Source organism: Uloborus diversus, chromosome 4 (assembly GCF_026930045.1).
Source record: "Uloborus diversus isolate 005 chromosome 4, Udiv.v.3.1, whole genome shotgun sequence".
Taxonomy (NCBI): Eukaryota; Metazoa; Arthropoda; class Arachnida; order Araneae; family Uloboridae; genus Uloborus; species Uloborus diversus.
The window spans coordinates 162,163,488-162,178,953 of record NC_072734.1 but is presented as its reverse complement, the minus strand read 5'-3'; the positions used below and the strand labels follow the sequence as shown (position 1 = coordinate 162,178,953).

At 32.8% G+C, this 15,466-nt stretch overlaps 1 protein-coding gene across 1 annotated transcript in view; it reads right to left on the bottom strand.

The window, feature by feature from the left end:
* LOC129220962 (ribosomal protein S6 kinase beta-2-like) overlaps positions 1 to 15,466 on the bottom strand; it is a 91,108-nt gene that overhangs the window by 28,681 nt on the left and 46,961 nt on the right. Inside the window, exons 16-17 of the mRNA XM_054855397.1 lie at positions 5,258 to 5,326; positions 4,542 to 4,613 (exon numbers count right to left, since the gene is read on the bottom strand). Of these exons, the coding sequence (XP_054711372.1) occupies positions 4,542 to 4,613; positions 5,258 to 5,326 (141 nt within the window). The remainder of the gene's footprint in view (positions 1 to 4,541; positions 4,614 to 5,257; positions 5,327 to 15,466) is intronic.

Sequence of the window (15,466 nt, the reverse complement as noted above, 5' to 3'; positions counted from 1 at the left end):
CATTGGTAAGCACTTTTCTCCGCTCATGATTTAATAAACAATAATAATATATATCTGCGAAATGAACTTAGAACTGCAAAGTGATAGTAAGAGTGGGGGGAAAATATGATCGCTTCAGGTAGGGTTACCAACTTTAAAATTATCACCACTTAGCATTTGGCATTGAACCTTTATAATGACTTGATTAGAAAATATTCTCATCATTTTACCAGATGGTCAATATTTGCGTTTTTGCGATGCGGTGTGGTGCGATGTTTAATTGTTATTTTGGGAGAAAATTATATGGGTTTTGATTTTTCGATACTAACAAGGATGATTAACTTTAAATAAACTCTTTTAATTACCGTTTTTTTTTTCTTTAGATGTCTACATTTTGAAAAATGCAATCTTTTAACGTCCGATATGAGAATCATATTTTGTTCTTTTTTCAAGCTAATTTCGCTTTATTAAGATGCAATTAAATGAAAAGTCTCTTATTTCTGTTAGAACTCTCATTTCAAGTTTTTAAAGCAAAATTCCATTTTCTGTTATGAGTCAAAAATTAAAATGCTGAATAGATGGTTTATGTTATTTATTTATTTTTTGCGTCAACTGTGTCCACAGATATTAATGTCCACAGATATTAATGAAATTTTTATCATAGGACTCTAAAATGCAATTTTAAAATAATTTTATCAAAAATATTTCTTTTACAAGCCATTTTTATACTTTTGATGCCTTCACTTTGAGAATTGCGATCTCTTTGCATCCTCTATGGGAATCCGAATTTTTGATGATATTTACGCTTTGTTAAGAGGTAAACAATTAAAACATCTTTTTATTTTTGTTAAAATCACGGATTTATAAGTTTTAAACGAAATTCTGTGCTTTTTAAGAGTGTCTTGGGTCAAAAAGTTAAATGCTAAACCCCTTATTCTGAATTTTATTTTATTTATTTATTTTTTTGTTACAATTATTTTAAATACTGTACAGAAATATTTCTAGTATAATATATTTCTGTACAGTATTTAAAGTAATTGTAACAAAAAAATGGTAGATAAATATTGATACTTGGGAGAGCGATGCCCCCCCCCCCCCCCCGCCAAATATCAGAAAAACACTCCAGAATGATTTTCTCGAAATAGAAGAGGAAAACACTCAACTTTAAGTTTGATTGATGCAGTTTATGCCATCTCTAAATTCCAAAATTTCGTTTTAACAATTTTTTTTTTTTTTTTGCGAAATTTTTTGCCTTTTCACAAAATTAATTCATTTTTCACAAAATTATTTGATTTTTCACAAAATTATTTGATTTTTCACAAAAAACGGACCCTGTGAAAAATCCTGGACAGACCCCTGCATATGTATCGGAAATTTACGTCAAAACAAAATCTGAAGAGCTGAGCTACTGTTATAACTAAAAAGCAACTTTTGCAACATGATATGTAATATGACTTAAATTCCATTGCTATTCTAGACTAACTTTTTGGAAAAATTTAATTTTCTAAGTTTTTTGCTAAACACTGGTGAAAATTAATGAAATCTTTTACAATTGGTATCAGCTTAAATTGGTTCAGAAGTAAATAAAAGTAAAATTGAGTGGGAGTGGCTAATTTCAGTTTAAAGTACAAGAAAGGCTTAAAATAATGGTTAACACATAATTATAAATTCAAACATAATATTAACACATTGAAGTCAAGAACGAGCAAGTTTTACAGAAGCAGATGCAACCGAATTTTAAAATGAGTAAAGAGCCTTATATTACATGTAAAAACAGCTGAAATGCGCAAATTTATGTTTAGCCAGTAAAATTTAGCACTTTAATATGTTTTAGAACACAAAATCTATGACAAATAGTTCCATGATTTTTGAGCATTTATATTATGAGCAAAATTAAAACTTTCTGTGCCAAATTTTAATCATGGTCAAAATCTAAGACTTTCCGGGTGCGAGGACAAATTACATATACAGCTGAATCTGCCTATTTTATATTTTTAAAATATATTGCTGCATTTATAGCTTAAATTCAACGTCCCCCCCCCCCCATGTTTATCTCACTACCAAATAGCACGAACTTCAGGGTCACAGATTCGGACGAAATTCTGGATTTAGGTTAATTCCCACTAGATATGAACCCAGTTAAAGCGGTTTGACAGCATAGGCCCTAGTTCGGCTGCAGCGGGGGTCCAAAGTTGTTATTTAAGTCCAGAAAAGCAACGTTTTTTTTCCTTTAAAATTTAACTTTTTTTTTTACCCTTTTCTTGCATTTGCATTGCAGTATGAGCCAATTAAACGCATTCACAACACAGAATTAATCTCCCTCCTCCTCATTTGTACTGAAAAGTGACGCCGAATGTCTTGAATGAGTACATATTGTCCCAAAGTTCCAAATTCAAATGAAAACGCCAATGCAATTCTCTGGAGCCCTGCAAATCAGTGTGGTTCAGACGGCAAAAACTTGAGTCATGATTCTGGATAAATTTCTGAATTTAGGTCAATTCGTATTAGATATGAGGCTAGGAAAAATAGTTTGAGTGCATGGCCTTTAGTTCGGCACCAAGGAGGGTCTAAATTTGCTTGTTTGGCTTCGGAGCTGCAATAGCGTTTTCTTTGGGGTTTGAAACTTTGGCACAATATTTGTTCTCCTAACATCTGTTGCGTCTCTTGTTAGTACAACGTAGGGGCGTTGGAATTTATTTTATACGGTGAATGCATTCAGTTGAGCGATACTACTATGCAATATCAAAAAAAAAAAAAAAAAGAGTGAAAAAAGATTTATCTCAAAGGAAGACCATTGCTTTTCTGGAGCCAAACTAGAAACTTTGGACCCCCGTTATGACTGAACTAGGGCCTATGCAGCCAAATCACTTTACCTGGGATCATATCTAGTGGGAATTAACCTAAATCAAGAATTTCGTCCGGATCCGTGACCCTCAAGTTCGTGCCGTTTGGTTGTCAGATAAATTTTCTTGAAAACCTCCATATCTCAATTTTTGGCTAGTTATTTTCAAATTTGATCCTCAGCGATCTTTACCAACAGCAAAACATTGAGACAAAAAGCATTCCTACTAATATCAGCCAGCCATATAAATCCTTTTAGTTTCCTGGGTTATCTAGCAAAGGGAAAATCATTTATAGGGTGCAAGTTTTTTAAAAATTCCATCCACTAGTAAACTGGAAAGAAGGAGTTCAACAGTGAAAAATCAACAAGAGTTTCCCTTTCCAGTCATTGAAAACGTTGAGATTTGTGGTTACATGGGGTCTTAATTTTTGCATTGTTTTGATTGAGGATAAACTAAAATATTAATATTGTTGTATGAAGGTCCATGAAAGATAATTTTTGTCCTTAAAGGTCTATAAATTTATCATCAATATAATCACTAAAATTTGTATAACAATCAAATATGAAATCACAATAAGTCATGCAGTACAATTTTCAACAATATAAATGCAGAAGAATCTGTTAACTCTTTGATTTTGGTTCAATTGCTTATTTTTACTTTTGTCAAACCTCTGTATCTCGAAGTTTTCTTCTGTCCGATGAAATTCAAGATAGACAGGTTTGACTGTACATTAAAAAAAACAAAATCCATTTGGATTTAAAATATAATTCTTTACACTATTTGTAGATTTAATTAATCTACACATCACAACTACAACCAAACTTTTAGGATAGAGTAATACAATATAACAAAGCTTTTTTTAAATTTTGTATTTCAACATGCATAAAACTTGACTCAACATGAAAAATCCAAAATTTTAAAGCATTCCACAGTCATTTATCTCAAGAATTAAAATTCAGAGAATTTTACCCCTAAGAAAAAGAAACTATGGTGGGACGGGACCAGAACCTCATGAAAACTTGAAAAATGGACGACAGAATGTGAAAAAAAAAAATTTTTTAATGCAATTTTAATCAAATTGTTTTGCTAATAAAACATTTTCATAAGTAGCACAACACACATTTCCAATAAAATAAGTACTGAGTTTGTACCAACTCATGCTATAACTAATGACAAATGCTTATGATTTATATAAATCAGAATCATGTAGTAAATTAATAACTATAAATTAGGAGAGAATACAATGTAATTTAGCACACATGCTTTGAGGTTAGAAAGAATAATTTTTTAAAGTGAAAAATATGTTTGCCCCACAATTTGTTTGCATAAAAAGATGGAATGGTGTACTTCTGAACAAAGAGTTGCTGATAGATTTTCATTAAAATATTTAACTGCTTTAAAAGCTTGATTTGATTTTTAACAATAGGATTTTGTACATAACATAAATGCATCTTCAGTTTCCACCTCCAGCTCAGCTGTTTCCTATGCCGGGCTGATGAGTGCTAATATGCACGAAATTGCAGTCCTCGGCTGGAATGACCGAGTTGGCGGTGTATTACATGTATAACTGCATCGTTTGAATATTACAAACAGTAAAATATTTTATCTGATGTAAGTAGGCATTTTTATATTAAAACACATACATACACACACACAACAACAACAGAAATTATGCACTTAAATCAATTGATTAACAAATTTTTGAAAAGTTATCTTTACCTTGATAGCTTCCAGTATATTACGCTCAGCTTTAGTATGAGCAGTGTCCTTTTTATTTTTCACAATACTAGCCTACAAATAATTTTATAGATTGAAGAAACAACAAAAACACATCAGAATTTACTTACATATAAATAATTAAAATTTGATTTAAAAAATAAATTTGAAAAAAAAAGGAAAGAAAGAAAACAGATGAAAAAGCAAATAAATTACAAAAATGAAACTGAAATACCAAACTAGCTGTTAACTCAAATTTGAAAGTTATGAGTTTTGTGGGAGTTCATTTCAATTTTAAAGAATCTTGGTTTTTTGTCGAAAGATAGACTTTTTGAAAACATATTTCAGAAAAAATTGTGTGTATAGACTTATATTTATTTTTGTTTTCATACAATGTATAGAATTCATTAACATACCAAATTTATTCAAGAATTTAAAATTAAAAAAAAAAAAAAATCTTAGTAAAAAAATCTACTACTACAACATCATTCAGAGCAAAAATTAAAACAAAAAGCCCTGAGTTTTGTTAATTAAAATTGTCTACAAGATTTTTACAGCATTATTTTCTTAAACTATATTTTAAATTTTGACTTTGTAATTTAATTCTTATTTAGTTATTTTTCTACTTCCAAAATTTAATTTCAATCAAGAAAACTTTTAAAATTTGTTATGATTTAGATCCACAACTGATCAACATTAAAAAAAACTATGATACTTGCCTTTTTTAGAACTTTCATGGCAAATACTTTTCCTGAATCCTCTCCAGTCTTTTTCCTAACTTGATACACCTGTAACAAAAATAATAAATCACAAAACCTAAATTTTACCAAGATTGATTCAAGTGTCTTCACTGGAATTCAACCGAAATTTATACACTACTGGCCATTAAAATTGCTACACCAGGGAAAAATGCAAATAGCAAAGTAATATTTATTGGACACATTTATAATGTTGAAAATAACAAATGATTAAATTTTCAAGAAATTTGGGTGAATAGATCCTGAGAAATTAGTACCTAGAACTACTACCTCTGTCAGCAATAACAGTGCTTATACGCCTGGGCATTGAGTCATACAGAGAGTGGATGGCATGTACAGGTACAGACACCCATGAAGCTTCAACACGATGCCACAATTCATCGACCGTAGTGGCTGGCGTTTGCTGACGACCTAGTTGTTCAGCAACCATTGACCAGACGTTTTCTATTGGTGAAAGATCTGGAGAACGTGCTGGCCAGGGCATCAGTCAAACATTTTCCGCATCAAGGAAAGCCTGCACAATACCAGCCACATGCGATCGTGCATTATCCTGCTGAAACGTAGAGTTTCGTAGGGGTCGAATAAAGGGTAGTGCCACGGGTCGTAACGCATCGGAAATGTAACGCTAACTGTTCATAGTGCCGTCAATGCGAACAAGAGGTGACCGAGATGTGTATCCAATGGCACCCCACACTATCACGCCAGGGGCCATCAGTATGACAATGCCGAATGCACGCTGCCAGTGTGCGTTCACCACGATACCGCCAAACACGGATGCGACCATCATGATGTTGTAAGCAGAATCTGGATTCATCAGAAAAAATGACGTCTCGCCATTGGTACACCCAGGTTCGTCGCTGATCACACCATTAAAGGCGCTTCTGTCTGTGATGCAGTGTCAATGGTAGTCGCAGCCATGGTCTCAGAGCTGACAGTCCATGCTGCTGTAAACGTCGCCGAACTGTTCGTGCAGACACTTGTTGTCTTGCAAATGACCCCATTTCTTGACTCAAGGCTCGTGACGTGGCTGTACGATTCACTATGGCTATGCGGATAACATGCCTGTCCTCTCAGCTGCTAGTGATTACTGGCCGTTGAAAACCAGCACGGCGATCTGTATTACCATCCTGAACCCATTGATTCCATATTCTGCGAACTGTCATTGGATCTCGACCGACGCGAGCAGCTATACTGCGGTAGGATAAACCGCAATCCCGATAGGCTACAATTCGACCTCTATCAAAGACAGAAACGAGCTAGTACACATTTCTTCTTCTTACACGAGGCATCACAACAATTTTCCAACACGCAACAACGTTCAAATTGAATTTGCACGTGAGAAATTGACTGTACAATTTCCTCATTTAAACACTTTGTAGGTGTCGCTGCCGGCGCCTACGTTGTCTGAATGCGCTGAAAAGCTAATCATTTCCATATAACATCATCTTCTTCCTGTCGTTAAAATTTCATGTCTGTACCATGTCACTTTCTTGATGTAGCAATTTTAATGGCCAGTAGTGTAAATGAAAATCCACGACTTCTACATATTCATTTAAAAAATCTTTGTATTTTAAATGCTTCAATTCAGCAATACTAGATGAACCAAACATAACATCTGCATAGTTACATTTTATCTTCAAAATATATTACAATGAATAATAATTTGGCAGACAAATGCTTCATTGTGATTTTTTTTTCCATTTTTTCAGTGATCTCATTTCATTTTTCAAATAAAATGAGGGACTACGTTTCCACATCTGTCTTATTGTCACCATGGGCATAGCCAGAGGGGGGCAAGGAGGGGCAATTGCCCTCCTCTAGAAGAGAACCTTTTATTCCAATAATCCTTCCTTTTTGTCACCAAAGATAATTTAAAATTACATTTTTAGGACTTCAATTTAAAAAAATTTCTGGGGGCGGCCGCATGGCTGCGTTTTTTCGTTTTTCTCGCATCTGACCATAAATAGCACAAGATGTTTCCTTTTTTTCCCCCTTTATCCCTTTTTGGCGAGGGAAGGGGGGATTTTAATTTCAAGCAAGGATTCAGCACTGAAATGGTGGTGGTGGAAGGGGGGTAATTAAAATCCACTATCTTGTTGCATCTATGCTTGCCCCACCCCCCCCACAAACACAATGGGAATGATCGCTACGCCCATGGTTTTCGCAACTATATATTCTGTTAATCTAGACTAATTGGACTATTATTTTAAAAACTTTCTCTGACTCCCTAAGTTAGCAATGAGCAACCTAAATTAATTGCTGATCTACTTTCCAAGTTTGACAAACACAAAGATGGACTTCAGAGGGAGAGGAGGGAGGACTGGTTCTTTCTTTGCTGTACCACTAGTTCACCCGTTCAAAACAATGTTTTCCAAATTTAAAGATCTGTAAAGCATTCTCACCAAGTTCTATCTGAAAATTTATAGTACCTTTTGTGGACATTTTTCAGTACAAAAGAAAAAATAATTTTTCTTGAAAATTCAAATTTTGTTTGTAGCCGTTCATCTGATTGCAACAATTTTGGAAAAATATTTAATCAACTTTTGATTAAGAAATTAAGCTTAATTTTTTAAAAAGTAAATAATGTTTGTTAATGGTACTCTGACAAAAAAAAAAAAAGTGGAGAATGTGTTGTTGCGATTAACTGGGAACGTCGATGGGTTGACTGCCGCTGCTCTAAGCTTTTGTATTTCATTTCTGAAGGTAACTTTTAATGAAAAACTAGGAGGAGCCTGATATTCTTCAGAAATATTCATATGCTAGTAGCTTAAAATTATGACTCGGTTTGATTGAATACAGAGGCGTAGCTAGACCCGACTTTCGGGGGGGGGGGGGGGGTTACTTCTTTTATATATATATATATATATATATATATAATATGTAAATGTTTTTAGTATTAAAAAAATAAGAGGGAGGTGAATCTTACATACTTTGGAATGGGGTGCCCCAATTCCGATACTTGTGTCAAACAAAACAAAAGCATTTTTTTTTTTTCAATGTTATGGGAAAATTCAACTTTTTTTTTTCTTTTCCCTCCATTTAATTTAAAGTGAAATTTTCTAGTAACGTCTTGTCAAAACCAGTCGATCCAAATCAGGGGGAAATCACATATCTGATGAGCGTGTTCCGTTCATTTCAGTGTGACTGCTTAATTTAGAGGCTGACACACATCTACAAAAGCTGGCATCCCTAAAAGCTAATAGATACTTCCATTTCCGCCTGTAAACTGGATGTTTAACTTTCAATCTCATCGGTGGTCAGACTATAAAGACTATTTTTACCAACTTGGTTTGCATTAAAAGTATGAAATAAAATAAAATAAGACTTCTTGAATTATAAGACCAGACCAACAAAAACCTCTATCGTCTCGAATTCCGGTTATGCTATCATTTTTGGATTCGAAGCCCAATGATCTTTAAAGCAGCAAACAAAAACATTTTCTTCAACTCAAACAGAGGAATAGGGAAGTTGCAACCTATTAAATGTTCATATTTTGACTATTGGATATTGTTAATTGACCCTCAAAACTAAAAAATGCATCATCGCCGAATTTTAAAACACCGTGATTGATTTTTAATGAATTTTTGAAAATCCACGAGCAAAAGTACGCTTTTCTGAAACGTCACGAGCTTACATCACAGCGCACTAATGGGCAGCCTTCCGCCGAAGATCCCTTGTTTTCGTACGGACATTTTGAGCACGCTGATATTTTTATTTTTTAGAAATTCAATAATCCTTTTGAGCACACTATGGAGGCCGGATTCGTTAAAGCACAATCTAAATAATCTTCCTCAAGTAACATCAATGATGATATTCCAATATTTCCGAGAGGATGAGAGATTTAATGTTCCAGAAACGCGAGGAGTTAAACGCAAGGAGATAAGCCTTTTACGTTTCGTCTTCGAAGCCAACTGCATGTCCTTCGGCTTCTCCCGTATCGGAAGAGCGCATGACATCACTTCCTATGCCATTTGACGTCACAAGCGCTTGAACTTTAAAAATTCATTTTAAAAAAACTACTTATCGTATTGCAAAAAGTTTTTCACCTATGATGTTCATACATGTTACTCTAGCATATAAAAATAAAATTGAAAAATCGAAAACTTCCCTATTGTCAAGAGCTGAGGAGGCAGTGGAAAAAAGGGAGAAATGCGTTCCACGAATAGACTTTCCAGGGAGATTAACAAAAGGACAGTCGTTTCTGCACTTTCTTGGAAGAAGAGTAAAGGGGTGAAATTCACAGGTTTGACATGTAAGATGAACATTTCAAGTTCATGGTTAAAGGTCATTCAAGTTAAAAGCCATTTCGCTCTGTTACAGGGTTGGCAAGTTTCTGTCGAAGCGGTTAAAACCACTGGTAGAAACCGGTTAAAACCGGCATGGCAAAAACCACTTTCTGCCACATTTGTGGCAGAAACTGGCAAAAACTCACAAAATGACAAAAAAATTAATTACTGACATACAATAGAAAATGCATGGAAAAACATAATTAGTTGTAAACCCCAAAGCATACTTTAATTACAATATCTTCTCAGTTAAAGCTTAAATGTGACATTGTCTTAACTCTGCTGTTGGCTCTTAGAAAAGGTGTTTTCTATAATCTAAACAGTTTCTCAATTTAACGTGCACAAATAAGAAATTTTAGAATAGTCTTGGTACAGAAGAGCTAGGAGGCAATGCACCAAGGAGCAAGCAATGCTTGTGAAACTTTCATCTAGTGCATATTTTTCTAAACTGGTCTACCATGCAGTAACTATAAAAATGGTACAAATTTGACTGGAAAAATAAGTTTCGAGAAATAGGGTCAATTTATTTTGCAAAGCTATGACATAAGGGCAAAATATCGTACAATCAGGGGTAGAAGTGATCGACTTGCCACATATAGGACATTTTCCACAAAAAATATAGGACAAATATAGGACACATTATATGAATAGTTTCGCTATGAAAAATAAAATAATACATACATATTATTTATTTATTCTTATCAATGATTTTGTTTAAAAAAAACCCTTCAAAAAAATTATAACTTACACCTGAAATGACTTTCCTGTAGTTGAAAGGATAATTTTTGAAAAAAGTGTACTTTGTAGACAAAAAAGAACAAAGTGAAATTTATTGATAATTAACACAGCAACTCACAATTTTTGCAGGGATAGAAGTGTCTCAAACATAACTTATATAAATAAATAAAAACCGTCTTTGTATTGAGAACTAACAGGAAATAACCAATGCTTTGTAGCACAAACATAGATATTTTGTTCTATAAAATTCCACGAAAAGAAAAGATTGCAAAAAGACTATTATAACATTCCGATCAGAAAATGCACTGAACACGAAAATATACCCGCGAAAACAAAAACCAAAAAAAAAAAAAAAAAAAAACACAAAACCGAAAAAACCACGCTAGAAAACAAAACAAACTGCTGTTGCCAAACGCAAAATTCTAAAACCAACTTCAGAATTTGTTCTTGAAACTCCACCCACTACAGTGACGTCATATTGCTGTGGCCAATGAGAGAAGATGCCTGTTGCAGGATTTAGTGAGTTGTGTTTTTTAATTTGAAATTCGTTTGCACACGTACTTTTGACGAAAAATCCGAAGTCAGATAGTTTGTTTACTGTTGTTTTAAAGAAATAAATTTGATAAAAAACAGGAATATAGGAAATATAGGACATTTTCCAAAAATATAGGAAATATAGGACGATTTTCATACTTTTTTTGAAAATATAGGAAATATAGGATATATAGGACCACTTCGACCCCTGTACAATAATATTGGCAAGTAAAATTCGGGCACTTTCTTCTTGAAGCACACGATAATTTCAATCACAAGCAATTTAGATGAAGCTTATATAAGCATTCAAATTACAATCCAGGGGTCTGGCCGGAGGATATTTGGGTCCGTTAACGGACCCTTCACAAAAATCCGATCAACCAAAACGGACCCTTCACAAAAATCCGATCAACCAAAACGGACCTTTCACAAAATCCCAATCAAACAAAACGGACCCTTCACAAAATTCTGATAAACAAGATCGGATCTTTCACAAATTGTTTATTGAAAGAGCAAATCTGAAAGTAAAATAACGCATATTTCTGTGTATAAACCGATAATTTTTTGAACCTTTTTTTAAGTCAAATTAGAGGGATCAGATTATACAAAATCGGCTAATTTTGATTTAAAAAAAAAAGGCACTCTTGCAATGCTCCTTCAAGCGATAAATAATTGCTACTGCCAAATAAATATAATGGTTGTTTGTTTTATCACAGCTAATTAGCAGCGGTATTGTAAACTTTTCTGTAAAGGCATTGGTAAGCACTTTTCTCCCTGCTCATGATTTAATAAACAATAATAATATATATCTGCGAAATGAACTTATAACTGCAAAGGGGTAACTGTAAGGGTGGGGGAAAAAATATGATCGCTTCAGATAGGGTTACCAACTTCAAAATTATCACCACTTAGCGTCTGGCGTTGAACCTTTATAATGACTTGATTATAAAATATTCTCATCATTTTACCAGCTTGTCAATATTTGCGTTTTTACGGTGGATGCGGTGAGATGTTTAATTGTTATTTTGGGAGAAAATTATATGGGTTTTGATTTTTCGATGCTAACAAGGATGATTAACTTTAAATAAACTCTTTTAATTACCGTTTTTTTTTTCTTTAGATGTCTACAATTTGAAAAATGCCATCTTTTAACATCCGATATGAGAATCATATTTTGTTCTTTTTTCAAGTAACTTCGCTTTATTAGGATGCAAATAAATGAAAAGTCTTTTTATTTCTGTTAGAACTCTCATTTCAAGTTTTTAAAGCAAAATTCCATTTTCTGTTATTAAGTCAAAAATTAAAATGCTGAATAGATGGTTTATTTTATTTTATTTATTTATTTATTTATTTATTTTTTTGCTTCAACTGCTGTCCACAGATATTAATGAAATGTTTATCATAGGACTCTAAAATGCAATTTTAAAATAATTTTATCAAAAATATTTCGTTCACGAGCCGTTTTTATACTTTTGATGCCTTCACTTTGATAATTGCGATTTCTTTGCGTTTGCTATGGGAATCCGATTTTTAGAATTTTTGATGATTATTACGCTTTGTTAAGAGGTAAACAATTAAAATATCTTTTTATTTTTGTTAAAATCAAGGAGTTTATAAGTTTTAAACGAAATTCTGTGCTTTTTAAGAGTCTTGGGTCAAAAAGTTAAATGCTGAACCCTATTCTGAATTTTATTTTATTAATTTATTTTTTTGTTACAATTATTTTAAATACTGTACAGAAATATTTCTAGTATAATTTAACATAATGTAGAACATTAGATAAATATTGATACTTGAGAGAGCGATGTCCCCCCCCCCCCCCCCCCCCGTCAAATATCAGACCACTCCAGAATGATTTTCTCGACATAGAAGAGGGAAACACTCAACTTTAAGTTTAATTGATGCAGTTTGTGCCATCTCTAAATTCTAAAATTTCGTTTTAACAATAATTTCAATCAAATAATTTCGCAAAAAAAAAAAAATGGGGGGGGGGGGGGGGGGGGAATTATTTGATTTTTCACAAAATTAATTCATTTTTCACAAAATTATTTGATTTTTCACAAAAAACGGACCCTGTGAAAAATCCTGGACAGACCCCTGCAATCAGTAATGCCTGTTTAATTCTGTATGTCACTCCTCTTTCCTGAGCACCCGAATTATTTCTCGTCCTTTCTAATATTAATCCAAATTTTTCGGGCATCTGCAATTGAAAAGTTCCCTTTCTGAACTAAATTAAGGGCACTAGCATAGGATTTTATTTTTTTAAATGATGAAATAAAGTTTAATTTCTTAGTTGACTTAAACAAATATCATTTAATAATTACTTTAGTTATTAAAGACCCTTTTAAGTTTTTGCCGGTTTTTACCGGTTATAACCAGTTTCTGCCACTGGCACGGCAAAAACTAGTTTCTGCCGGCAGAAAGCCAACCCTGCTCTGTTATCTGCATTAGTACTGTTCTTTGGTTGCACTCTTTCTTAAAATTGTGATTCCTTAGAAAACCGAAATGATAGGAGTGAAAAGAAAGTATAAATTTTTTTCAAGTGATGAAAAAAAGAAAACTGTAGAATACTGGCCAAGTTAGATTTGCAGCAATTGCCAACCTCAAGAGGATAAATAATGAATAAAAAAAAAAAAAAAAAAAAAAAAAAATCAGGGACCAAAAAGCAATAAAAGACTTTTTCTTGAAAAAGATATGCTTAAAGTTTCTTTTACTGTCAAAATGATTCCTTAAAAAATCGCAATAAAGCACTTAATAATGTAATAAAAGAATAAATACCTAACAAAACTAATACAGAGGAATTTTAATCAAGAGCACATATTGTCTTTAGTATTAATTTCAAATTTTCACCATCATATTTCAAATTTCTAAAAAAAGTTTCTTAAAGCCCCCGTATCTCAAAACCTCTTTATCTCGATTTTTTTCTTTAATGTGAAATTCGAAATATAGATTCGACTGTATGCAATATTCCCACTGCGCGGCTCATAAAATTAAACATATTTAACAATTTGCAGAATCTATGACAAAGAAAGGCTACATATACATGGATTTAACTAATCAATCTCATTTCTAAAGCGAAGTGACAAATTTCACTCAATTATCAAAAAATTGTCGCAGCAGAGGGAAGCGTCTTTATGTTTGAGGAGCAGATTTTCAATGGCATTGGGGGGGGGGGGGTGAAATGAATTTTTGACCTTTGTTACTCAGAAAAAAGTCGTTTTGATTTTTTTTCTTTTTCTTTTCTTCTTTTTTTTCTTTCTCCTCTTTCTTCTTTCTCTCTCCTTTTTTTTCAGACTAACCTTTCGGGGGGGGGGGGGGTTGTCCCCAAAAACCCCCCCTTAGCTACGCCCCTGATTGAATAAATGTTTTCTCAATGAAATTGATTGAGAAAACAAGCTCTCATGGTAATAAAATTGTTTCTTTAAAACTCATATTCTATGAAACATTTCACTTACATGCTTTCCATTGCGTACTGTAGGAATTAAAATACTGCAAATGCTATTTTGTAAGCTCACGAATAGGTTTTTAAAAAATTCAAGCAACTCACTTTTTTTTTTCAATTCATTAAGACTTAATTCTCAAGATAAGGCCAGGTGGGATGAAATGACTATAAAAATACGTATTTTCAACTTTGCCTAGCTGCACTTCTAAAACTACTTAAATATTTTTTTGCTGAAATTTTTCAAACGACACTTTCTCTATAGCGCTTATTTTTGTTATCAAATTTTAAATTTTAATTTTATTGGCTGCTTTAGAAAGAACATAAATAAAAAGATATTAAGAGCAATGCAATTTTTGAGTGCTGTAATCAAGAAATCATACAATTATTTTATTTCATATGTTTTTGTGTGAATTAAGTTGATTAAATAGTCTTCAGATTAAAAAAAATAAAAATAAATTCAAAATGCAGATTGCCCCTCCTCCTTTAAAAATTAAGATGAAGAAGCAAAAATCCAAGAAATCACGAAAAACTTAAAAATGGGGACAATTTTTTGGAGGTTCACCTTCAATCTATTCTTGGAAAATCAAGAATCTACTATATATTCATTTCTTCAAATAAAATAAGACATCATGCATGCAACTATAGTGAATTCAGGGAGAATTACAGCGGAATTAAAAAAGAGGGTTGCTGCTTGCGTCAACACTTGCCACTTCCGTGAATTACTTACTCATTGGATTGGCGATTCTTCTGGGAAACATTTCACTTATCTGATTGGCTGTGTTTTCACCCAATCATCGCTAATCAGACAACGGTATTGCCAAGTTATGTATCTTTATTTACTTCCACTATCAGTTTTTGCTGAATTCAATATAGTTTATTTTTGAGGGTTTTTGACTAGAGTATTTTCAGTTCTGTCAAAACCTCAGTACTTCAAAGTAAAAATTCTTATGAGAAATATGAATAATTATTTTTCTCCTTTTTTCACTTATTTAGTCTTCAATGACAAAAAGGAAATGCAACTGCCATTTATTTTCTGGTGGTCGATATTTTTGGACAATAAAATTGCATTTTTGCAGTAAACATTGCAAATTTGGTTTTTTAATATTAGAATATATACCTATCATGCATTGAAAACTAGCACAATTTGGCACTATTGAAGCATATTTTTTC